This window comes from Corella eumyota, chromosome 7, assembly GCF_963082875.1.
Source record: "Corella eumyota chromosome 7, kaCorEumy4.1, whole genome shotgun sequence".
Taxonomy (NCBI): Eukaryota; Metazoa; Chordata; class Ascidiacea; order Phlebobranchia; family Corellidae; genus Corella; species Corella eumyota.
The window spans coordinates 3,608,135-3,633,182 of NC_137496.1; the positions used below are offsets into that span (position 1 = coordinate 3,608,135).

At 30.9% G+C, this 25,048-nt stretch overlaps 4 protein-coding genes across 4 annotated transcripts; 1 reads left to right on the forward strand and 3 right to left on the reverse strand.

The window, feature by feature from the left end:
• Nucleotides 1-815: 815 nt before the first annotated feature.
• Nucleotides 816-4,128, reverse strand: LOC145759699 (eukaryotic translation initiation factor 2 subunit 2-like). The gene is made up of 10 exons (XM_082573549.1): nt 4,120-4,128; nt 3,942-3,948; nt 3,696-3,833; nt 3,537-3,619; nt 2,502-2,622; nt 2,363-2,424; nt 2,056-2,204; nt 1,900-1,956; nt 1,538-1,623; nt 816-1,288 (listed from the first exon to the last, which is right to left on the reverse strand). Exons 1-10 carry the CDS (start codon nt 4,126-4,128, stop codon nt 1,113-1,115), a joined length of 888 nt encoding a protein of 295 aa, XP_082429675.1. The 3' UTR covers nt 816-1,112.
• A 678-nt stretch (nt 4,129-4,806) lies between these two features.
• LOC145760514 (stearoyl-CoA desaturase 5-like) lies at nt 4,807-6,388 on the reverse strand. Its single transcript, XM_082574421.1, has 6 exons — nt 6,169-6,388; nt 5,959-6,089; nt 5,689-5,894; nt 5,575-5,621; nt 5,298-5,477; nt 4,807-5,186 (listed from the first exon to the last, which is right to left on the reverse strand). Exons 1-6 carry the CDS (start codon nt 6,323-6,325, stop codon nt 4,984-4,986), a joined length of 924 nt encoding a protein of 307 aa, XP_082430547.1. The 5' UTR covers nt 6,326-6,388; the 3' UTR covers nt 4,807-4,983.
• Nucleotides 6,389-7,149: 761 nt separating this feature from the next.
• Nucleotides 7,150-9,540, forward strand: LOC145759714 (F-box/LRR-repeat protein 17-like). Its single transcript, XM_082573561.1, has 9 exons — nt 7,150-7,387; nt 7,479-7,601; nt 7,682-7,833; nt 7,958-8,069; nt 8,141-8,272; nt 8,337-8,584; nt 8,666-8,742; nt 8,802-8,941; nt 9,015-9,540. Exons 1-9 carry the CDS (start codon nt 7,220-7,222, stop codon nt 9,339-9,341), a joined length of 1,479 nt encoding a protein of 492 aa, XP_082429687.1. The 5' UTR covers nt 7,150-7,219; the 3' UTR covers nt 9,342-9,540.
• On the reverse strand, nt 9,491-24,936 carry LOC145759712 (uncharacterized). The gene is made up of 18 exons (XM_082573560.1): nt 24,788-24,936; nt 23,761-23,845; nt 23,084-23,130; nt 22,715-22,787; nt 19,204-19,259; nt 15,782-15,887; nt 15,630-15,680; nt 15,460-15,551; nt 15,197-15,343; nt 14,684-14,770; nt 14,413-14,601; nt 12,886-12,991; nt 12,529-12,659; nt 12,374-12,447; nt 12,059-12,294; nt 11,864-11,985; nt 11,643-11,784; nt 9,491-11,568 (listed from the first exon to the last, which is right to left on the reverse strand). The coding sequence occupies exons 2-18, from the start codon at nt 23,843-23,845 to the stop codon at nt 11,429-11,431; spliced, it is 1,884 nt and encodes a 627-aa protein (XP_082429686.1). The 5' UTR covers nt 24,788-24,936; the 3' UTR covers nt 9,491-11,428.
• Between the last annotated feature and the right edge of the window lie 112 nt (nt 24,937-25,048).

A 25,048-nucleotide genomic window follows, 5' to 3' on the forward strand; every position in this document is an offset into this window, starting at 1 on the left:
AACGATTTTCAGGCCTTTACCTATAACACATCAGAGTTAATAAGTAATAAAAATACCGGTAATTATTGTTTGATTGACCACATGTTATACATTTATGAGTAAATCCATGAGAAGTTAAATGTTGCGAAATTTATCGTTGGCAAACTGTCAGTTTTTCCTTCTAAAATAAAACAAAAAACTGACAACGAATATTCGATCACATCTACGAAGACAACCGATATAATATACACTTCAACACATGTCACAATTTTTAATAGATTGAACTAAAAAAACTTTAAATAGCCTAGCTTTGTAAAATTAACTAACTTTTCCTCATAGCGCAACAAAGCATTAGGTCATCTTTGAATCAGATTACGTCACGGGTTCAGTTTTTACGCCACCCTATTTTATATCAACGTCATTGATAAAATTTTAAGACTTTGTCATTATTTTTTAACCAATATGTTATTATTTTTACTGAAAATTTTTTTTAAATTAATTAATAAAGCTTATATAGGCTATTTTTTACAAAAATTATATTGTTTTATGCCTTATTTTTAGCGCCAACTTACGGCCAACTAAAAATAGATTTTTAAAATAGTAAGCACTTTAAAAATTAACAATTTGTAGTAACTTTTATCAAAACATTGTCATTTAGGTAAAAAGTTTTAAATTAAAGAAATTATATAGCATACCACGTTAATATATACACAACCATTAAAAAAAAACGTTGTACGCATATGGTATATTGTAACATGTACCCAGATTTCTTTATCCTCAATACTTGAAAAATCTTCTACAAATTACCTAACAGAACAAATAAACTAAAGTTCGCACGTACAAGGACATTTTATTGATCCAATCATATCAAAAGATTTCAAAATAGGGATTAGAACAACATAGCCTTATTTTCTATTTACAAATTATTGTGTTGCCAATAATTTATGAATATATGATACCATAAAGCTTTGAGTTAGTTTTTACATAAAAATTCTACAGTAATTCACTATTTTCCATTGTCATAACCATAAGTTAACTTTACAAAATTCTCTGTCACCGAAAAGAAAAATAAAACCCTTATCTACTGAGGAAAAAATACTGCAGAAGCAAAGGGAGAAAAAGTAACCCAAGACTCAGGTTGCCTTTGCCCTCATTCTGGCTCGTTTTCCGGTCAAGGCTTGGAACCCAGATTTAATTGTGGCGACCGAGCATCGTGACTGACAGACATTGCATCGGAGAAAATGAAGTCGAACATCCCGTTCTAAAACAGTATCAGGGGAGCGGCAGGTATGACAGGTAACATACTCTTCTGCAGGGATTAAAAGAAAATTCTTACATTTAAATATATTTTTATAAGACCTTTTACTATAGCACTGGCTCAGTCATTTTGCCATTAAATCAGTTAATTATTTATATTTAAATTAAAAAAAAAATGGACCATATATATATATATATATATATCTCAAACCCTAAAATAATAATAGGTCAAGTGGGCACTTAATTTAAAGCATGAATATTGTTCAAATTAAAAAAGAATCTTATAATAAAGTTAGCTTACTGATATATCTTCTTAATACACTCTCGAGTTGTTTTTGTTGAAATCTTCCTTTAATGATAAGTTGATTATTTCCATCAACTGAACCACTGTAGAAAAAAAACAATAAAATTAAATGACAAGAAACTATTAATAGTTGTGAAAAAAATTATGCAAAAAAGACTGGTGGCATTGTGTAGTGGTTAAGACACTTCGTTTTACCAAACAAAGTCCTGGGTTTCATTCTTACTGCTGTTATGTCCAAGCGCAAATCAATCACAGGTTTATTATCAAAATATAAAACTGCCAAAGGCAGCTCAATTCTTGGTCAAATGAAATCATCTTTTGCACATCAAGAATAATTGACAATTGAAAAGTTATCTTACCTGGTTCCTAATTCAGCTAAAATAAACGCTAGAATGTGTTTTGGTTGTCTTTTCAACCTGCAATAATATCACCATTTAAGCACCTTAATAACAAATTTTTTGGTAACAACTTAAACATTTTTTAAATTGATGTTAAATTCCATAAAACAAACTTACATTTGACAAATCTCTGTGAAGTTAACGAACGAGGTCTTTTTAGTTCCCACTCTTGCACATTGAGGTGGTTTCATGATGAACCTCTTCTTTTCTCCGGCAACCATCTCAGGATTCTTTTGTCTCATTATGTCAAACACTCGATTTAAAAGCTAAAAAATATATAATTATAAAAAAAGTTCAGAATAATTTTCAATCTCTAAAATAAAACTTTTAAAAAATTGTTCTACCATTTGGTTTTTTAGACTTACAAGCTTACTAGAATTAAAAAGTGTAAATATGGAAAATTTGGTCATGACGTTATTGTTACCTCATCATAATTGTAATCTCTATCTGAGCCTTCCCAAGTTTTAGTGCCAGCAAAATCACCACCTTAACAAAAAAAGAAAAAATTCAAATTAAATTCAAATCAGATAAGATTTAAACATTTCCTAAATCTTAAAACTTACTCATTTCAACACCTTCATCTTCCTCTTTTTCGAGTTCCTCTGTTAGGAATCCTACATTTTTTTTTGATTTCTTTTTCTTGGTTAAATTTAGTTCTTCGATTTCCTCATCCCCTTCGGGCGGCTATATTAAAAATGATTCATTATAAATTTATTTTAACTCTTGCAAAATTTTATTACTGTTAAATTGTTATTTCAATTTTTTTTTGTTTATATATCTTTATCCTCGATGTGGGAAAGTCGAATGTGCGACTTAAACAAAGAGTAACATCAGTTACTCCGACTCAGTCTCAAGTTGCCTGTGGCAATTTGGGATATTATAGATTATAATTGCCAAGTAGTTATGCTGCTGATTAAGTGCTGGATCAGCCGGAGTTCATACCGTTTATAGTGCCTAACTCAAGGGCGCTACAGCATGAGATCAGTGGGGATTGAATCCACGACCTCATGTGTGGTGGAGCAAGTGTTCTAACCACTACACCACGCTGTTAATCCGTTTTAAAATTAGTTTTTGAAACATAAATCTTAAAAAAAATAAATATTCTAAAAACTAACGTATGTCATTAACGTAACAACCAATTAAAATTTTTTTATATATTATACTTTTTGTCAAATTTTATTTTGAATTTCGATAAAATACGGTCTTACGTTAACATCAAACGCGGGCTTTACGTCGTCGACTTCCCGCAGTTAGATGAAAAATTATGCAGGCCATAAGCGCCCGTCTTTAATCCGTTTTAAAAATACATTTTTGGAACAAAAATTTTAAAAAAAATAAATATTCTAAAAACTAACATATATATTTATAGTAACAACTTATTCAATTTTTTTTATGTATTATACTTTTTGTCAAATTTTATTTTGAATATCGGTAAAATATGGTTTTAAACTGACATTTTACGCGGCAATTTCGTCACCGACCCCCCGCGTTTTTTGCAGGCCAAACCTTCTGGCCGAAGCTTCTGGCAACCGTATTAACTATAACTATGTCATTTATTAACTGGTTAACTATTTAACAAAATAAAAGAAAAAACTTACAACTACATTATCCAAGTCTTCTGGTAGCAATTCCTTCTTCTTTTTCTTTTTTTTCTTCCTCTCCAAATTCAAATCATCACTTTCTAAAAAAAAAAAAAATTGTTTATTAGCATTATTTAACAATTTAAAATCAATGAGACATATTTAATTTTAATTCACCAGGAACAGGTTCTGGTTCTGCTGTTGTCGTGGCAACGGGTTCTATAACTTCTCCATCCAAACTGAAACCAGTCTTCTTCTTCTTTTTCTTCTTCTTCAAGTTTAATTCTAGATCGTCATTATCATCTTGAATTTTATCTGAAAAATAACATCAATATCATAGTACAAATCCCTTATTCAATAAAGCCAAATACTCTTTTAAAATTGCTAAAACAATTAAAAATTGTGAAATAAAATGATGACTACCTTTTTTCTGCAAAAAAATCAGGAAGTTGGGATTTCACATAAAAATAAAAAAATTTTGTTAATTACATAAAATAAATTCAATAATTTACACTAATTATAAACTGGTAAATTATATTAGCTTAGGTATTTAGATTTAAACACTAAAAAATACAATTTTAAATATACAGTGAATTATTACCTGTTCCATATTTAAATTGTGTATTGAAGATTGTTTAAAAACAAAATAAGATTTGATTAAAAATTTGAATTTTTCTTATTGTTTTTTTCCTTTTATCTCCGTTTGTTCAGTCGTTTAATTCTTAAAAGTATTTTGTCCCTGATATTAGTTTAACAAATTTAAAAAAATAAATTTCTGCAGTAATATACTTATAGTTAATAATTAAAACATGCAAATGCCTTTGCAGCATAACTTTTTCACATTTTTTTTTGTTTACTTGCGAATAACTGTTTTTCTAATCTTGCATAATGCGTCAAAATTATTGCGTCAGAATATAAAATATTTTTTTAAATAAAAGGTTTTAAGCCAAAGAGGAACTACTGTAAGAAACTAGTATAACTAGTACTGTTTTTTTGTGAAATTTCTCGAAATTGAAGCTACAAATCGAGATAAATATACAACAAAACTAAAAAAAAATCGATATTTTGTAATAAAAAATCCAGCTTTCATAAAAACGTGACGCATGCGTCTAATTTAACTGGCAACACTGAAAATAATATATTTTGTTTATCCTCAATTTTAAAACAGCAAAACATTAAATAACATTTTATTTGTTTTTAAAATATATAAAAAGTAAAAAATAAAAGAATGTACAACAAATTTTATTTAAAAAATGACGTACAAAAACTCATAATATATTTTTCTACTAAAAATTATACTTTATATACTAGGAATAAAACGTATTGTAAATTGTTTTAACAATTAGCACATACAAGTTTATAGTTCAAACACATTTTAATATGCTAACTTATTAAAAATATACAGGTAAAAATGTACAAAAATAAAAACAATATTTATCCTATAATCATCTTTTTTGCATACTTTTTATGCAGTTTTAGGCTCTAGTTGTTTCCCAGTTCGTAATTTTCTGGCCTCAATTGTCTTCTTTGAAATCGTACGAAGGTCGTATGCTAGGCCCAACTTTTCCATACAGTTAATAAACACGGAAGTTACATTAAAGAATGGCCCAAATTCACTAGTTGAATAATCGTGGGGAAAGGTGTGATGGTAATTATGAAAGCCCTCCCCTACAAAAATGCACAGGCTAAGTATCAGTGTTTTAGTTATAACAAAACTGTAAAATAATCATTATATCGGAAGTAATAAATACCGTCCTTTAAGATTAAGCAGATACTAACCATACGCGAAGAGTGTCACGAACATATTCTCCGAAGGATTAATTGTGACGTCATAGGGACGATTTCCCCACATATGCGCTGCACTGTTTACCAACCACGTTACGTGCTGACTGTACGTGTAACGTAGTAAGCAAATCATGTAGGATATCATCAACGCTTCTCCCCACAGCAAAGGGATGACTTAACATAAACAAATAATTAAAAAGCTAAACGGAAGCTGTGTTTAAAATATCGGAAGTTATACAAAAGTTGCTATGCACTATAAACATGTACTCACAGGTAGGGATAATGATCGCACTTAAAAGGGCCAAAGGAAGATAATATCTGTAAAAAAAACACGCATTAGAGCTTTGAAAACTCTTGCCAAATACAAACAAAGAAACAAAATTACTTCTTTTGAATCATCACAACCGGATCAGCCTCTAGGTCGCTCATATCAATTTCTTTTCCTCTTTTTATTACTTCTGGATGTTTACGGACCAATAACCAACCCATATGACTGAAAAAGAATCCCCTTTTTGCATTATGGGGGTCAGCATCTGTTTCAGAAAACTTGTGATGAACCCTATGGTCTCTTACCCAGCTCCAAATTGGCCCCTAACAATAAAATCTGTGTAAATTTATACGCATTTTTTTGCAAAAAACCTTAAAAAAGTCTTACCTGAAATGCCATAAGATTAACACAGGCAAGGTATATACGAAGTGGTAGTTTGGCTTTATAAGAACGATGTGCCCATAGTCTGTGTGCACCAGCTGTTACCCCAGGAAACATAACAATCAGAGTGAAAATTTCTATTAAAAAAACAAAAAACAATTACTGATTAACATTATCTTTGTTTTATTGTATAAACATTATAGTAAATTAACATACCGAAAAGAATAGTATAACTATGTGCAGTTCGTAAACAAAGTATTCCATATACTGAAGCTATATGCAGTAACGATAATATCCACACATTTCTCCATTTGATTTCCCATTTAGGGTTTATTAATTCCCTTTCTTTATTGTTATTAATCTCCATATTCATACAGATTTATCTTAAACTAGTTTAAGGTTATTTTAAAATTTATCCTATGTAATCAAGCCTAGAAAAATCTGTTAGAAAAACAACATTCAAAATGGTAAAACAGCAAAAAAAAGTCATTACTTAAACAATAGTTAAGACAGACGGCGGATATTGACTTCTAGGAATTGCTAGCAGCATTAATGCCAGTGACCAATTAGTTCTATAAAATGATAGAAGTGAGTCACGTAACCCAAATTCCTTTCATAACATAAGCATCAATAACATTAAAGCTGCTTTCTAGGCAAACTGAATGTAAACTGTATACAAAAACCCGCTTTGATTATAGTGGAAGCTTTTAGTCGTCAACAACTCTCTTCCGGTTTAAACTTTGTAAATAAAACAACATAAATGGATAATTAATTTAGGCTCTGACATCTGTAAAATATGTTTATTGCAATCTGAAGCATATATTTATTGTAAAATAAAAACGTTTGGTTGGAAAAACCCTTTTTTTCTTACCTTTTGTGGGCTACTATTGTCTTATTCAAACAAAATGATATAGACTGCTCTTTAAAAAGTCTCAAATTACCGAAAATGCTAATCAAAAGGTCGAACTCAATTTTTTGTATTTCGTCCAAGTAAAAAGAAATCAGTTGATAAAACTGTAGCCACATCTAGATATTTTATCACATTTAAAACACATTTTTTATTAATAAATTTTGTTCCCTTTTTTTAAAAAAATAGTAAAAACAAGTACTTGAAAATTAAAACCACTCACAACCCTGCCTCAACCGAATTTAAGTAACAACAGTTGTCGCCGTTGCTGTTAGCGGTTCAAAGGTCAGCCATATTTACTAAGAATTTTAAGTAAAAATTTAGCAACACACACATTTTTACCTTAAAATTGTTAATAAAATGGAAAATTCGGAATTAGCTGGCGTGAGTTTTTGGCAGCGGCTTTTTGGTCGCTTTATTGTATCCAATACATCAAGATATACCGACCATAACTCTTGGCTTAAAACTAAAATCCAATGCTCGGGTGATAAAAATATTAACGACCTCCCATACAGCGTTTTACTAAAGGTAAAGAAAAAGGGTCTTTAATTTTAGTTTCCAACTTTAAGTCATCGTGTTATGTGTTTACTGTTTTTTTAAAGCAGCATGTTTTGTTCAGATATTTTCGTACCTATCTATGGAAGATCGGATTTTAGATGCATCATTTGTGTGCAAATATTGGCATCAAATTAGCAAGGACAGCTCCTTTTGGAGGGATATTGATTTCGAAGATCGAAAAAGGGTAAATCTCAATAAGCTTTTGGCTTGAAGCCTCATTTTTGTATTGCAATATAACTTTTTAAACCTGCATTTATATTTCAGTTAACCGATGATATATTACGAAGATGTATTTCATATTGCAGTTATGTAAACAGTATTAATTTGTGTGATTGTTATACTAAATCGGTTACTGATCGGGGAATGATAGATCTCGCCAAGGGATGTCCTAATCTTACTAGTATAAATCTTGCCGGGTATATATAGCTTTTTTGTTCAATATTTTCTTTAAAACTCATTTAAAAAGCTCAAAACTTGACCGGAGTATCAAAGTAACCCTATATTAAGGCTATGTTTTTTTAAATGTTTTTATTCTTTTAGAACTTCACATGAAATAACCGAGCTATCTGTTATGGCTTTAGCTAAATACTGCACCAAGTTAAAATATGTTGAAGTGGACAGCTTGAGTTTAACAGATAAAACTGCGATCTGTGTACGTTAACTAAATAAACTAACCCATTCCAAACTGCTAAATATTATCTGGCTATCTTTATATTCGTTTAGATTTCCGAAAACCTGCAAGATCTTGAATATTTAAATCTGAATAACAACACAAAAATAACTGACAAAGGAACTGTTGCAATTGTAAAATCATGTCCAAAACTCACAACTCTAAAAGTAAATCAAATTCACGGAGTAAGTATAAAGGTAAAATATTTTTTTAAAGGCTACAGGTCTTAATTTTGTTGAATTTTACAAGGTTACAGATGGGACATTACTTGCTTTGTTTGAACTGGAATTAGTCGAACCGAAAATGGAGGTTCTGTGTATGTCCATGTGTGGTATCACTGGCAAAGGAGTAAGGTTAATGTTACAGTTTCAAAATTTAAAGAAGTTCGACTTAAGTCGATGCAAAGACTTAGATTTTGAACATATCCATCCGGTTCTCGAAAACTTGAGACACATAACCTACTTTTGTGTTTGTATGCAGGAAATGATAGATGATCGGTAAGTTGTTCACTTTGTATTTTCTTGTATCAATTTAAGGTAAATGGCTGGGCTTTTAAATTAAACTATTAATTTTTGTAGGTGCGTCGAGCTCGCTGTTAAAAACTTCAAGGAATTAACTGAGATTCATTTAATTTCCACTGGGCTTACAGACAAAGGTTAATTATTTTTAGTTAATTTAACTTTCTCAGTAAATAACTTAACTTCCTATGTGTAGGAATGGAATACATAGCAACTCATTGCAGCAAGTTGGAAGTATGTGATGTAGGTTACACAAAAGTAACTCACAAAGGTGCCCAGATGGTCTGCGAAAGTTTGCCGACTCTTAAGAAAATTCATTTAACGAGATGTGATCAGGTAGCTAAATGCAGTTATAAGGGGTTTCAATGTACTGATACTTTAACGTTTGTGAATTGTTTTATTTTCTTAGGCTGACGATACCGAAATAGAATTACTAGCGCAACGTTTTCCGAAGATAAGGTTTGCAACATTCTGGCAAGATGCAAAGCGAATGTTAATCAGAACTGGGCACTGGTCAGAAGATGATTTTGGCATCGTAACTCAAGAAGATATTCTTGACAAAATGAGTCTAACTCCAACTGGAAGATTAAAACCTATCCGTAAAATGGGGGCAGGTGGAAAATTAGAGTTTGTTCCTCATTGCATGGGAACAATTATAGAGCCGGGCGAAAATGACGAAGAAAAAACAAATGAAAATAATGACGATCAAAATAATTCTGACGATACAAAAAATTAAATAATTTGATTTACCTGCGTTAATTCTTTATAAATTCTGTAAATTTTCAGTTACCTTAACAACATTTATAATCGACAATCTATGCTGTACAACTCATATTTAAATCTTGTTAGTTTTTTAGTTGAAGTGTTTTGTTGAAATGTAATTGCGTTTTATTTAATTATTTTTTAATTTAATTCCAAGTTGTAAAAATAATAAAATGTAATGACAAAAAAACAATTTGTTAACTAACTAAAAAGTAAGAACCTAAATGCTAGGTTTTAGTATTTCTTAAAACAACAAGTACATACAAGACTTGGGTATTTAATGAAAACAAAATAATACAAAAAAAGTAACTGTTCTTGGCACCTTATTGTACACTACAGTAGTTTCAATATAACCAGTAGTTCATTAAGGCAAAAGTCGACAAAAAAAAAGTAATTCCAAAAACACGAAAAGTTTTTGTTCTAGTTTTAACAGAACAAAATTGTGGAAAAATAACGACATAGAAATATCTGTTTGTTTTTCCAAATTGGCCTAAAACAAAAATATTTTAGTGTTTGAAAAATACAGACTGGAACGGCCTTCGCGATTGGGTTTAAAAAAAGCACAAAAAACATAAATATTGTGATAAAAACTAATACTAGAAAAGTTGTATTAGTTGGGGCATCGACAAAAATTGAATATCAGAAAAAGAAATGTTGTCAGAATAAATAAAGAGGTTCAGTAACTGCATTTGATGGCAATGTAATATTTTAATTATGACAGGATAATAGAAGTAACACTAAAAAATATAAGACAGTAACTGAATGTTTTTAGCAATATTTGATTTTTCGTAAAAAGTTTTGTTTTTTAAGAAGTGTTTGATAAGAAGTAGTTGAATTTGTTTTTAAAAAATGACGCACGAAAACGAAAACAGTGGCAGTTTAAATTGTGTCGGGAATAAAAAAAATTGATTTAATAACAAATTAGGAAAATTTATCCTCGGTTAGAATTAAAAATACTTGGGGTTAAGCTCATTATTATTTTGGCACGGCTTGCAAATAAAATCAAACTTAATTTAAATAAAGTCTTAAAAACAGTAACCAAAATATCAGAAACAAAAAGTAGTAAAACTTGAGTCCCAAGACCATATAGTAAGTAAAGCACAAATTTGAATACACAAAATATAAAATAACCCTATATGTAGAGAACCTAATCTGATTTAAAAATTAAAAAGAAACTGAAATTTAATTGTGAACTTTTCAGAGTTGCCAACAAAATTATTCCTAGAAAAAGACTCCACATAGAACAAATGATTTGATTTGCTTGCTCCATAATTTTTGGCAACATTGATAAAAAAGTAACATTAAAAAGGTAAAAGATAGTTGGACTTTTTTACCCATTTATATAAACAGATATGTTAAAATAAAAGCATTATCACTTGACAAAACTTAAATCGAATATAAAAAAGATTCTTTTCGAAGAACAATAAAATAGTTAAGGCGGGACTCAATTGCATGTTAGAAGACTTGTTAAAAAAATTATCTCGTTAAAATTAACTTAATTTGGCCATCGGATTTTTGGGTAAAAATAAAAAACATCGAAAAAAAAGTTAGCACCATCAGAATTTGTTGCTTCAGTAATTTGCCACTTGTAATGAATTTTAATGTCACATTTCGTGCCACGCTGCCACATTTTGTGCCACTATTATGGACAGTGGCAAGCAAGTGTCATTTTTTTTAGTAAACATCATTACGATATGATGTAATCATCATTAAGAATGATAAAACATAGTCTCAGTAGAAAATAACGTTTTACAAAGGCTTAACAAAAGCCCTTTACTGCAATTCAAACTTCTTTGTATAAAAGTAGAAAAGGATCAGCCAGAACGTGGCAAAGATTTTTACGCAAAATTTCATCGTACCAAAAAAAGTGACAAAAATATAAAAACGACAAAGAATACGAAAAAAGAATAGAGAGTGATGTCTAAAAAGTGGAAAACCCCTCGCTAACTTTAAAGTTCCGGTCTGAAACCCTTTCAGACCCCTAATCTCTTGGAAAACTTGCTAAAAGCGGGACAAATCAGACCCCAAGGCTCAACAGAACATATTTCACCCCATCCTGAGTTAGGAATGAAGATTAGGCCCCATACCCCCAGGGTAGTTTTGATCAAGGTTTTGGGCCATGGGTGACATCATGTCGGGGTTAAGGTATTGGTGTTGGTCTGGGTAACCCCCCATGTTGCCGTCTGAGCCCATTAACTCACCTTAAAAGTAAAAGCAGGGTAAATTATTTTCCTTCTTACAAAAAATTATAAATTTGTGGAAATAAAAAAATTACCTGGATGTGTTGGGTAATGCTTACCCTGGGGCATTTGATAAGCCCCAGAATTTGGGTCAGCTTGGTGGTAGTGGTTTGTTGGGGGGTATGAACCTGCAGGGGGTGGAACACTGCTGCCCACAGTCCTTGGACACTTTGAATTCTAAAATAAAAATAATTTTTAATTGGATACTCAAACATTGAAAAAATCTAGCCCCTAAAAAATAAAATTTTTAACCCACCTGTTGTTGTGAAGTTGAAATAATCCGGGAGTTGTCATTGGAGGATTGCTGCATGGAGGAGCTCGGAGCTTTGTCCTCCTCTCTCCTCTTCAAACAAGCTGCTTTCGGATTCAAATTCCGCTCTAAATTTCGGAAATTAAATTAATCATAACAAACAAAAAAAATTTATAAATTTATTTTTAATTTAATAATTACCTCTAACTTCGTGTTCTAAGCCTAATATAACTTGTACAGCGTGATGTAATATTGTTAACTTGGTTTGTGGCTTGTCCTGGTTCATATGGATTTGAACCATGTGTCCGAGCTCTTTGAAAGCTTCGTTGATATCCCGAACTCGCAGCCTTTCTCTCGCATTGTTTGCCATCCTTCTTTCCTTTTCTCTCTTCTCTCTTTCCTCCACAGGAAGGTCTTCATCGTCTTTTGAGCCCAAACTAAGTATAAAAGAATTTAATTTTAAAAACTAAAAATGTAATAAATTTGTTTTTAGATAAAATTTTTTAATTTTTTTACCTAAGTCTTCTTCCACCATCTTCATCGTTGTCTTCATCTTTGTGCTCATTCTCAATTGACTTTGTAGCTGTCCTCTGTACAAAAAAATCCCAAATTTAAAATCACGGCAACCCTGACCTCATTTATTTGGAAAAAATAAATTTTTGTTGACCAACCTTTGCAGCTTTACTGTTTCTTCCAGATTTAATTTTAACTTCGATGTCTTTCTCCTTTTTTATATTGTGGCTGGTTTGTGGTTTTTCCTCATTGGTTGTTGGTTTGTTCATCTGGTTTATCGAGTGACTGTCTGTAAAATGGTCGATATTAATAAATGGTTATTAAAGAGTTCGAATTAAAAAAGTTAATGTTACAGTAAAAAAAAAAAAATAAAAACCTTTTTTTTAAAATTTTTTTACAGCCTAACCACCAAGTGTTTACCCTGTTTTGGATTGCCTTATAATTAATTTAAAAATGTTGCCTATTTATTAAACTGCCAATTGGTTTTAAAACAAAAATTAATTCAGGTAACTTACTTTGCTGATAAGGTGTTCTTGCTGTTAAGTTATGTCCGCTGTTCGATAGTTGAGAGCTTAGTGGACCTCCATTAGTTTGGCTCAATGATGGATTGCCTGGACTTACCTAAAATTTCAAAAGAAATTTTTTTTTAAATTTTATTACAAAAAAAAGTTTTACTAATATGGTCTTATTTAAATTATTAACTGTAAGACCAATATTATAAAATTACACATTGCGGTTATATAATGTGTTGAAATTTTATTAAAACCCGAAATTATCAAGAAATAAATTGTTAGTTAATGTTGTAAATGCTGGGGGCAAATGGTTGAACAATTTGACTGAATAATTTATGAGATAGAATTTGTAATTTACAACATACACTTGTACTTGCTAGCAACATAAATTGACTGCCATACATGTTAAATTTAAAAGATCTTTAAATTTTTTTTTGAAAAATATTAACAAAAAAAAAACACAAAAAATTTAGTAAAAGAATGTCAAATTTTTCTACGAAAAAATATTAAGAAAATTTCCAATGTTGCTTTGCCAGGTAAAATGGAAGATATCGTCGCATTTGCTACAATGTAACTTTTAAAAACTTTAAAGAAGTGGTTTTCTCCTCAAAGATTAACAAGCCATTTCGATCACAAACACTTAGTAATCCAACGTGTAATTATAAACAACAACATAACTTTACACGACAACAATTTCCATATTATAATTTAAAATGCCAAAGGTTAATAAACCTGTAAATACTAAAATACAAGGCTAAAGATGTTGACTTTGTTTAGCTAAAAACAACCTTTAGACACTTTTACTTTTAGATTAAAATAGGTTGTTGATAAAAATTTGAACAAATATTTTAATCTGCTGGAGATAACATTTTCCTACCACAAACACATCAACCGAAATGAGATTACGTTTATAACTAGTCAGCACATACTTATTTTTAGATATAAAAACCACATTGAAAGATAGTTGTGTCTATAAACAAGTCTTGCGAATACACTTCAAAAAGCAAATTAAAAAACACCGATTAAAATTTTAATATTTAAAAACCAGCGAAATTATTTTTATAAAATTAACAATGTCACAATTTGAAAAACCCTAACTTGTACACCTTGCCAGGCTGAACTACATTCAACTAAAAGCACAGTTACAACTGCCAAAACACAGTCTAAACATAAAACTTAAACCTGATAAAGTACAACGAAAAAATGAAGTTTTTCAGACAAGAAAATAAAACAAACAAGTATATATCAAAATTTTAAAAAAATCAAAAAAAAAAAGAAATAAAATATTGACCCAGCCGCCCTATTAACCCTACTTTAAGTAACTTGAAGATGAAAATGAGTTTGAGATATGAAAAACTTGGTTTGTTTACACAGATAGTAATACTGAAACTTAAGAACTATGTAAATATTTTTGACCTTTATACAGAATCCAGTAAGTATAAAAATATAACCAGCATAACACAAAACACCATCAGATACAAAAATAACCAATAGTAAATTACTTAAAGACCAGTTTTTCAACCAACTTACCATAGAATTAGACTGCACCATTCCAGGATAGTTGTTAAGCTCAGAAGCACCAGATTGCCATCCCATTTGAAGATTGTTTGAATTTTGGTGATGGTATGCACCAGGTGTAGATGGTGGTTGATGGTGCATAGATGGTGCACCATGAAGCTCAGGATGGTGTCCGGACATCACGTCGAGCTCTTCAAAAGGCTAAAAAAAGGTAAATTTATTGGTCTGCGTATTGGTTTGGTAATTGGTAAAAAAATACTGGTTAAATAACTGGTTTACTTACTTGCTGCATAGAAGAGTAACCTTCACTTGGATGGGAGGTCCTCCAAGCCTCTTGACTTGCTTGAAATCCTGGTGTGTTTGGGTACATCTGTATAAGTAAATGTTCAGATTAAAAGAGGGCATATTTGAATAGACAACTAGCATTAAAAAGTTGATTTTTGAAAGTTGCAACAAAAGTAAGCCTAACTACGTTGCTTAGTAAAAAGAATCAAATCTAGGATCCCATATGATGATGCCCCAGTACTTTTAACCAATACATTCAAATCTGAGATTCCATATGACGATGCCCAAGGACTTTTAACCACTACATTCAAATCTAAGATCCCATATGACGATGCCCCAGCACTTTTAACCAATACATTTAAATCTAGGATCCCATATGACGATGCCCCAGTACTTTTAACTACTACATTCAAATCTACAATCCCATATGACGAGGCCCGGGTACTTTTACCCACTACATTGGTAGCCAAACCATGCCACCAGTTAATCAAATACATGTAGTATTACTTACCCCAGTGTAAGAGTCGGGTTTTGTAGTGGAGTTGTTGTGAGCTTCATCTTGAATGGAGTAGGGAGAAGAGAGATTGGAGTAGGATCCCTGGAATGGGAGTTGCTGATGAGTTAAACCATGGGGGCTTGCTGTGGGTTGATGGTGGGGCTAAAAAAGGGGAAAAGGGGAGTTTATTAAAACATCGAAAATAAAATATATAACTTTGGCTATATTCCACAGTTACTGTTAAATAACTTACAAACTTGTTTATATATTTAACTCACCAGCCTTTCTGACCCCATATTAGTAAATTGACCCCCGACAGACCCAGGATATTGACCCGACCAATCGGCATGAGACTGACCATCACTACCCCCTAAAAAACAAAATCAAGGTCAAAATCGAAATTTTTTCGGGAGTTTTTTTAGGGTGATTTCGACTTTTAAATTTTTACCTGGAAAGTTTGAAAATCCAGAATAGTCGTCAGGACGAGCTCTTTTTCCAGCTACAACAAAAATAAATCATTTAAAATATTTCTACAAGGCTACAGACTAAGTGTGTTACTTATCTAGCCTTATAGACCTAGTTGTATATAGTTAAACTTACAAGAATGAGTTTCACTTTGCCTTCTTTTACTTGGATAGGGATTGTTGTTGTTATTACTGCTGTTGGGTGACGAACCACTAGGCTGATAATTGTTTAACATTAAGCCCTGAAAATAAATAAATTTACAACTAATTTATGTAGAAATTTGGATTTTCATTAAAAAACAACCAAAAAATGACCGTTTTTTTATAAGCAGTAAATATCTCTTTCAGATAAGGTTATTTTGTTGTTAATTAGTTAATCAATCTAAGTCATTTGGGCAGGTGACTCCTTTTTAAAAGGCAATTAATTCTTGAAAAAAACACAAACCCAAAACCAAAAACACATTCTCAAATTAATCAAATAAAGAAATGCACAGATGTTTGGGCACTTAGAAAAGGTGTGAAAGTAGTAAATTTGGTCCATTATACAACACAACCCAATGACTCAAAGCCCTTTAGATGATAACACATTATTTAGCACACACACAATAGTAAATCAGGCCATAACAAATAAGCACTTAAAGTGTAGTGGTGTAGAACGTTAAACGGGAATTTTGGTTTTTAATACTAACTGATAAAACGCCGAGAAAGTGCGTTCAAGCCTATATTAAATTACAGAGCAAGCTTAAAAGCGTATACTTATAGTTGTGTAAAGCGTTTATGATTGCCACTTGCGCGTGTAAAAACGCGATGTTTTTTTTAAGTGGGAAGGTCAAATTTTACATCCAAAAAAGCCAAAAAAGAATAATTTTTGGGCGTTATTTTTTTTCTTGTTGAACGCAATAAAAAAGCTACAAGATTACAAATCCGTACTCGAAAAAAAAACGAGATAACGCGAGATAAAAGTGGGAGAAAACGAGAGAACAGGGAGAAGGGAAGAGAAAGGGGGTTCTAATTCCCAAGCGAGGGCCGCTTAAAACATTTCAATTACAGCGAGAAATAAAAAAGAGTAAAAAGAATATGCAGCGGCATCTGGTAGGCGGCGGCGGGCGGCAAAGTCTAAACATAACAACGACGGTTACAATAACTAAAAACAAACCAAAAAGTCGCCGAAGAGCGACGCTTTTTCACGCGGCCGACGTTTAAGGATCCATTTCCGACATTTTGATGGATCCTGCACACCCCCTACTTTGTTTAATTTTGAACAGGGCGCAAGCGAATTTTTTTAGATCTTCGGGATGATAATTCGTCTATTTATTATACTGATATCTTAACAAATAAATACACATTAATATGAAATTAAAATATTACACGCTTTGGCAAAAAAAAATAAATTCAAAAACTAAATATGGGCATTTAAAGACTTGAAAAATCGCTTAATCTTTGTGTTTATTGGCGACCTATATAACTTATGAACCAAATTACAATAAACGAAGCGTACAGAAACGTGGTAACTATATCACGTATAAGTAACTATAACATTAATCCGTTACATATTGTTTTGACACAAGTATTACTGAAAGTAATATGGAGAAATTCTCCGGAAAAGAAAACTCGGCGGCCTTTAAAATCAAGGCAACGGTCGATTTACGAAAAAGAATAAATGCCAAAAGTAGGGACCCGAGATCCCATCCGTTTCAACTTGAAAAAAAAACACGTAAGTCGAAAACCCGTGGTCACGTTACCGTTTACTTACCCGTGAACCGTATTTCCATTTCTTACTTAAACCACGACACACTTAATAATCGCTACGGTTCAGTTGCGCTTAGAAAAATCAGCCAAGCGGCCCGCCGCGGCGCCACCTTTGTCTGCCACTTGGTGCCGCGCCTCAGTCACGTGACGTCACGATTAGCTCGAGCAATATTTAAGTCGTATTATTATTGCAAATTGACGTGTTTTGACGTTTGGCCGGATCTGGAAATATTGTTGTGTATAAGACCGTGCTATGTTTCGAGTTTTCGCGGAAAAATAAAGCTGGTCATGTCGGGAAATTAATAGAATTCTGGGCGGGGATTAACTTTCGAAATTAAAAATTAATGAGGGGGGAGTAAGAATTGTATTGTGAAGTAAGCGAGTGTTACGAAAGTGATGAAAAAATTCGAGGAAAAGTTTTCGTAAAATGTAAACCAAATTTGAGCACCAAAAAAAAACAAATTCCTTTTAAATCTAATTAAATCAAATTTAACCTAAACAATAATTTTCAATAACAATTTCAAAACGCAAAATTTCTAAAAAACGACAATTTTTAAAAATATAAAATTGATTTGATAACATCAAGGTAAAAAGATAGGATGCTCACCCAATAAAAATGCTATTTAGCACCTTATATAAAGCATCAAAGGTGGCGTGACAAGAAAAGGTGCTAACTGTTAATTAAGGACACAATAGACACTAATCATAACGGCGGCGACGAAGGTACGTGGGTGTGATATTAAACTAGAATGAAAAAAAAAAACACATCAAAAAAATGATTTACGGTCTGACACCTTTTGAAAAAAATGAAAAAAAAACTTAAATTTTATTTATTTTCAAAAAAAAAAATTTTTTTTAAATGCCAAAATTTTTTCATATTTTTTTTTCAGAGAAATTTAAATTTTTTATCTAATTATAAATTAGAACTGGCCACAAGTTACCACGGGGCTTATAAATTCGCCCTAAAATGTGTCGAATCAAGTGGCACGCGTATATAGAAACATTATTATCACCGCTAGAGATTCGCAGACGTCTCCTATTCTTTTATTCACGAAATGTGTCGGTTTCCTAACCTGGCAAAGACTTATCGTTCCCGTGTTAATGTAATGAACACTTCACAAAAAGAAAATGATCTCCGAGTAATGATAATAACACCATACACATTCTATTGTGTTATGTGAATAAGTGTAAAGGGCCAAAGTAGGCGTAAATTGGCAACACCCAAATTTCAAATTTCGAAATCATAAAAAAAAAATAATAATAATCAAATTAAGAAAAAAAAAATTGGATTATATTAGGGTATAATAAAAAATGCATTGTGTAACAAATTGATGACAAATAAACTGTTATTTCCGTAGAGATTTCGCAAAAACGGATAGTTAAAAGATATTTATATATATATGTATACAATACAATGCAATTACAGGACAATAAGTTTTACGGATTAACTGTGTTTTGAGAAACAGTCAGAACACCGTATGTTTATTTAAAATAATTGTTCCTGGAACAGAGTTATGCTCCGTGGCATTTTCAGACAGCTATGGGTAATAACCAGTTAGTACACAAAGTCGATTTTATTTAAAACTGAGTAATGTAGCCTGAAATTGGGTCAGGGTAACAAAATTAACCCAATTTTAGGCTGCAAAGTCTGCCTTCTCATTTCGAGAATAAAGAATATTGAACAATATTTTAAATATTAATCCTCGCTGCTTCTATTTTTATGAACAAACACTCAAAATTATTAAAGTACATACAAAACCCGTGCCAATCTACTTTAAATCATAAGAAGAAATAAAAGAAGCCACTTACCGGTTGTTGGTCGCGTGAGTAAGGTGAATAAGAAGCAGGAACTGCCGATTGCTTTCCTACAAATTCAAATGAGGGTTGGGATAAAAAATACTCCAAACTTGAGGACGATTGCATTATATTTGAACTACTTAAATAAATTTAATAATCCTACAAAAAAATATTAAAATAATTCATGAAAAAAAGTACATGATGTTTAATACTAAAACCTATCTGTACTTAATCGCATTAATTTTCATTTCTATATACTTTTAAGACTAACTACAACTTTACAGAATTTCTTGAATACCCGATAACTAGCACCACGCTTTGGTCTATCTATCTATATATATATACATCAACCTTTTTCTCTTACCAACACAAAAAAATCTACCAAGTGTATTTAAACTTTTTGTTAATTGCACCATAAGATATGAACGACAACTGGTTCTAAATAACTGTAACTTTAAACCTTAATCTTTAATTCCCCAATGCGAGGTATAACTAACAAATATATTTCTCTCTTTACGATAATAACAAAAGAACGTTTAGTATAAAGGGGAATGAAAGATAAAACGTGTATAAACTGTATAGTATAGTGCGCACATATGTTTCCTTCTACACAGCGACGGTAACTGCTTATTAGCGACGGTTGTTTTGCTTTGAAATTGCGAGTATAAAACACAAACAAAAACGCGCGGTCAAAACGTTTACAAAATCTGAAAAAAATACTTTTTTTTGCTGGTATTCTCAAGGGCTGTATTTAAAAAATCCGCGAAAAAAATCGTGTTTTAACTGGCTTTCTGTAGCTAGTTAAAACTCTACTTTTAAACACGTTGGTTTAAAAATACTGACTGCATGTAAGAAGCTCAAACTCTAAGCTGTACGTCTATCACATTAGCATGTCAAAATAACAGAGCCAAACCGGCGAGCGACCCTTTAAAACGAACCTCACTGCTGGAGGTCGCAACTCCTAATGACTGTGACCCTAACTACGCTCACAAAAGTGACGCGGCGCTGACCACGTGACCGCGCCGATTAATGCAAGTGCGATGACGTCATTACGTCGTGAACAATGACATCACACGCGAGTTATAAGGACGGATTAGCACTAATACAGAGGAGCGACACGACGATGTGTATACGGCTCGCAGGAAATCGATCAAAAACAAGCAAAAAAGTGGATATAAAGGATTTGGTTCGCTGTTTGTTTTTGACCTAAGGTGCAAGGCGCATGCAGTTAATAAGAAAAAAAAAAACCTGCTAAAAATTTTAAGTCTACTGATTGAAAATTATGTAACAAGGTTCATGTGGGTTGATTAATAAAATTACTACCTAACTAACTAGTTTAAGGGTAATTAACACGTTCAATTACGTTATTTTAATAAAATAAACGGATAATTATTATAATACTACCCGTAATTTAATCTAGCTTTAAATAAATTTTATTTCGTTATTGATTTTCGAGGGTTACTTTTACTGTAAAAAACAAATTGATATTTTTAAAATCTGAATTATCAATCACAAAATAACAATGTAATTCATCAATAAAAAGCAAGATTTGTATTTTTTTTTTAATAAAATCAATTTAATTTTTAAAATAATTGGAAATCGAGATGATTAATGTAAAAATCCATGTTCCAATAACATAACAATCTCTATCGCAAATAAACGTAAATTAGATATTAACGACACTTTTAATATAAAAAAATCCGCTACAAATTAAATATTCGCGAAAAAAAACTTGCACCAAAAAAAACGTCAAAATTTTAAACCCCGTCGTCTAGCAACCGCACGTCTTAAACCGAGCTGCTCAGCAAATTACACGTTATTTAATCACAGGGTAGTATACCACCTGTTTCAGAGCCGATATAGCCTAACCAGTGAACGTTACTTTAATACCTAGGCACGCTGGCAAAAGCGCGATTTATTCCGGCCACTTTTTAAGCCGTTTCGGTACATCAAAAAACGGATACCTATTCGTTCGGTCGCTTATAACTAGTACCCTGCGAGATTATCAAAGACAACGGCGCTGTGTAGTTCTGGGTTCGAATCTGACATTTGGTTGACGTGGGCTGCATTGTGGTAACGTTGTATCAAAAAAGCCGGGATTATAAATCATAAGTAAGTCCAAAAAATCGACTATTTTGACACAATAAATTGGTGTTACAAAAATAAAAAAAGGATAATTTTTTAAGGCAATAAACAATCCTATGTATGGGTTCCTATGCCATGTACAACATATACATTAACCTCAATTTAGTAAAGAGTTAACCACTTTGTAACTTGATCTGTAATCATTGGATTGTAACTCAAAACACCAGTCCAATTACAAACATATGTGCCAATAACATTTGTCAAATTATGGGATTAAGAATTAAGTGCTGAACATCAAATATTTATCCCTGGGTAGCCTAAAGTTAAATTAATGTTTAAAACATAACAAAATTGGGATTGGGTAAAATCACTAATTTATAAATAGTAAAGGTAATTAAAATTTACTAGTAAAAAAATAATTTTTTTCCCCCAAAAAAAAAAAAATTAACAATTAATTTTGATAAAGTATTTAAAATATAAATATACAATATTTCTTAACAAATATATGATAAATAGTTTTTACCCAAGACAAGTCCGTTTAATTTTATAAACCCACTGGCCTAATCTTACATAAAAAAGAACAATTTTAAAATTCATTCATCAAAAGATATTTTTAAACAGAATATTGATCAAAGAATTAAAAACCAAAATTAAAACCATGGTTTGTTAGTAATAATATATAATAGAAAAACAACATTAATTATTCATTAAATAAATAAAAATAAATTTACTTTAATAATGAATACCCTAAATATTTATTTAATTTTAGAAACGTTATTAAAAACTATGAATTAATAATCGCTACGACATTTATTTTAATTTTTTTTTACAAATATGTGACTAATTAATATTAAAAAATATTTAAAAAAAGTTTTTAAAATTAATAAACCAATTAAACAGGATTTAAAGTACATAAATTTAATTTAACTTCATCTCAATTTAAAGTGCGTAGATAAGAATATCTTTTATTCCCCATGGGTTTGACTCACAAACTTAAAGTAAGGGAATTCAAAAATGACACGGATAATTTAACTAACTTTAAACTTTTTCCCTTATATTAAAAATCTTTAGCAAATATGTTTGGACGATTTACAAAACAAATTCTTTTAAGCTGACTCATAGGCATAGTGGTTAGTTTGTTAGTGACCAAAATAAACAACGTATGGGAAATTGAAAGTCTGTTCTTATGATTATGATTACGCTTTTTTTAGATTGTTTACCTAATTTAAATGCTTATCATATACCAACTTTTATAATTAAATATTTCTATAAGCACACTTATGCCCGTTTTAAGATGATCTATATGACCCTGTCTATAAAACCTTTAATAGTACTATAATATTCTTTTTATGAATGTCTTAAATCTGTACTAACCATAAAAAGATGTTTTTACATACTGTAAAATATTTAATTAAAATTTTTTAATTTAGAATCTTACCAGGACCCCCAGGTTGGCCTACTACTACATTCGGACTCCTGACCGAAGCATTGCTCAACGGGTTTTGATATGTCTAAAAATAAATTTTTTTAATAAAAAATTTCAACAAAAACACAGAATAATAAGCAAAACTAAAGTCATTTTAAGCATATAAGATCAATATGCCTTATCAAAATATAAATTATGATTTAAAAGGCTTTTATGTAAGATTACTAATAATAAAAATCCAAGCCTAATTATGAAATTGAAGAAAAACAAAAGATAGTTACAAAAAACCCTTATTATGTATCAAGAATTGTTTTAAATGCGTTTGTACTGGATTATAATAAGCGTATACTTATAACAGTTTATTTTTAAAGCAGAACTTACATTCGGCGAAGAGTAATTTAACGATGCTGAGCTTGGGTGCGACCAACCTATAAACAAACAATAAATAAATTAAACTTCATATTACTTTTGTCATGTAATAAATATAACCAACAGACAAGGCCAAGATCAAAAGAGAGTATTTATCAATTGGCAACAAACCACATAAAATAGCACCCCGAACTTTCGGTTTAAATGTTCTTTATCTGTTATTTACCGACTAAATGTCACACCACAATGGAATCAGATTCTGATATTTTAAGGCAAGTATCTATGTAGGAATATGGGAACAGCTAGTTAAACATTGCGGGTTTCTTGTGACAAGTAAATTTATTAAAGTAAATTGAATGTTGTTTACACAGCCTGTACCTGAAGCTTATGAAATCAAATTAGGTTTACTGGCCTCAACTATATTGTGATAAATTAATAAATTTCAATCATGGTACAACAGGAAGGCATTTTAATATTAACTCAAGTGGAGGTTTCATATTTTTAACCACACAAAAATTCAACATATTAACCCAACTGAAAATTTCGATAATTTACATCTTTAACAAATTATTATAAATAAAAAAAAGTTTTGTGTAAATTTTTCAACTAAATGGTAGCTAATTGTGAATAATTGTATGTATATTTTACTGTTTTAAATAATGTAATATAAAAAACTTTGTTGTAATAACCTGGTTGATCTCCGTACCCTTTAAAGCTTCCCCCATGAGCAATTGTTTCGTTTGTTGTCACTGAATTCGCCTTCGGTGGAAACATCTTTAAAAAGCAAAAGAAATTTACAAACTTTTGCAATTTTTAAAGTAAGATTAAAAATATATGTATTATCTACTTGTTTGCTAGACTCAAATCTACAAAGGATCTAATCTAACAAATATTAACTTAACGTTGATGTCAAATAAGCTACTTTCTTATTACTTAGGATAGTGTGCGCATAGATAATGTTTGTAAAGTGCAGTAAGGGTAAATAGGTAGCAAGGTATAAATTATTACAAAAAATATATATACACATTTCGATACAAATGATAATTAAAAAAGAAAACTTTGTGGTTTGCACTTTTCGAGCTTGCAAAAGCAAAGAACAACCCACCACATTGTTTCCTATTTACAACAATTAAGTCTTATCTATCCGATCATAGAAAAAAAAAACTGTTCAAATCAATTTTTTGATAACATTTGACATTTGAAACCCAACAAATGCTAATTTTATCACCACCAGTGCCAAAGATTTTACAAGAGTTCTTAAGATAAAGAAAACGAACTTGCAAAAATCGTCACGTAATCAGGCCTTTCTCAATTATTCTGGCTTCCTCAAACTGCCAATACCAGGAAGCAATTGAGTACTTGACATTTTTAATCGAGCCCAATGTATAAGGTTATCGTGTCATTATTTCTAAAACAAGTAACTCGATTTGTTTTATCATTCATGCTCAAATTCAACAATCAAGAAAATGTGACGTCAATCGAGCCGCATATCGACATCGAAAATCTAATTTTGTTTCTACGATTTTTTTCAGACAAATATAACAAAGAATTGCTGGTACTTTTACGCAATCCAGCTGCCTGCCAATAAGAATTACCAAAAATTCCTTGAATATCAAACTTACAATATATGATATCACAAATGCTGTTTAATATGTAAAAATTTATTTTGATATATAATTTTAAAATAAAAAACATAAAAAGTTTAAGAACACTTACTAGTAATGTATTTGTGGATAATTTGGTGTATTTTTCTTGATTTATTCTTTCTGAAAATTGACCCACTTTTCTATCCTTTCGGTTCCAAAAAATTAAAAATTAGACAAATAACAATTAACTAAAAACATTTAGACCTCCCTAACTCTATTTTGTTGCTAAATTAAAAATATAAAAACAACACTGTTAAAAAATTGTCTGGCAATAAATATATTGAACATGTATTGGTAGATTAATACCAAAACTGCAAAATGTCAAATTTTT

What these genes read in the sequence shown, in the direction of transcription:
- LOC145759699 (XM_082573549.1), bottom strand. An exon ending in AAGACTTGGATAATGTAGTT is followed by an intron (nt 2,623 to 3,536) that starts GTAAGTTTTTTC and finishes TTTTTAATATAG; the next exon opens with CCGCCCGAAGGGGATGAGGA. An exon ending in AGATGAAGGTGTTGAAATGA is followed by an intron (nt 2,425 to 2,501) that starts GTAAGTTTTAAG and finishes TTTTTTGTTAAG; the next exon opens with GTGGTGATTTTGCTGGCACT.
- LOC145760514 (XM_082574421.1), bottom strand. Translation starts at nt 6,325, where the DNA reads ATGAATATGGAGATTAATAACAATAAAGAAAGGGAATTAATAAACCCT. An exon ending in TTAATCTTATGGCATTTCAG is followed by an intron (nt 5,895 to 5,958) that starts GTAAGACTTTTT and finishes TTTTATTGTTAG; the next exon opens with GGGCCAATTTGGAGCTGGGT. An exon ending in GTTGTGATGATTCAAAAGAA is followed by an intron (nt 5,622 to 5,688) that starts GTAATTTTGTTT and finishes TTTTTTTTACAG; the next exon opens with ATATTATCTTCCTTTGGCCC.
- LOC145759714 (XM_082573561.1), top strand. Translation starts at nt 7,220, where the DNA reads ATGGAAAATTCGGAATTAGCTGGCGTGAGTTTTTGGCAGCGGCTTTTT. An exon ending in CAGATAAAACTGCGATCTGT is followed by an intron (nt 8,070 to 8,140) that starts GTACGTTAACTA and finishes ATATTCGTTTAG; the next exon opens with ATTTCCGAAAACCTGCAAGA. An exon ending in ATTTAACGAGATGTGATCAG is followed by an intron (nt 8,942 to 9,014) that starts GTAGCTAAATGC and finishes TTATTTTCTTAG; the next exon opens with GCTGACGATACCGAAATAGA.
- LOC145759712 (XM_082573560.1), bottom strand. Translation starts at nt 23,845, where the DNA reads ATGTTTCCACCGAAGGCGAATTCAGTGACAACAAACGAAACAATTGCT. An exon ending in TGGATTTTCAAACTTTCCAG is followed by an intron (nt 15,552 to 15,629) that starts GTAAAAATTTAA and finishes TTTGTTTTTTAG; the next exon opens with GGGGTAGTGATGGTCAGTCT. An exon ending in GATGGTGGAAGAAGACTTAG is followed by an intron (nt 12,295 to 12,373) that starts GTAAAAAAATTA and finishes TTTTATACTTAG; the next exon opens with TTTGGGCTCAAAAGACGATG.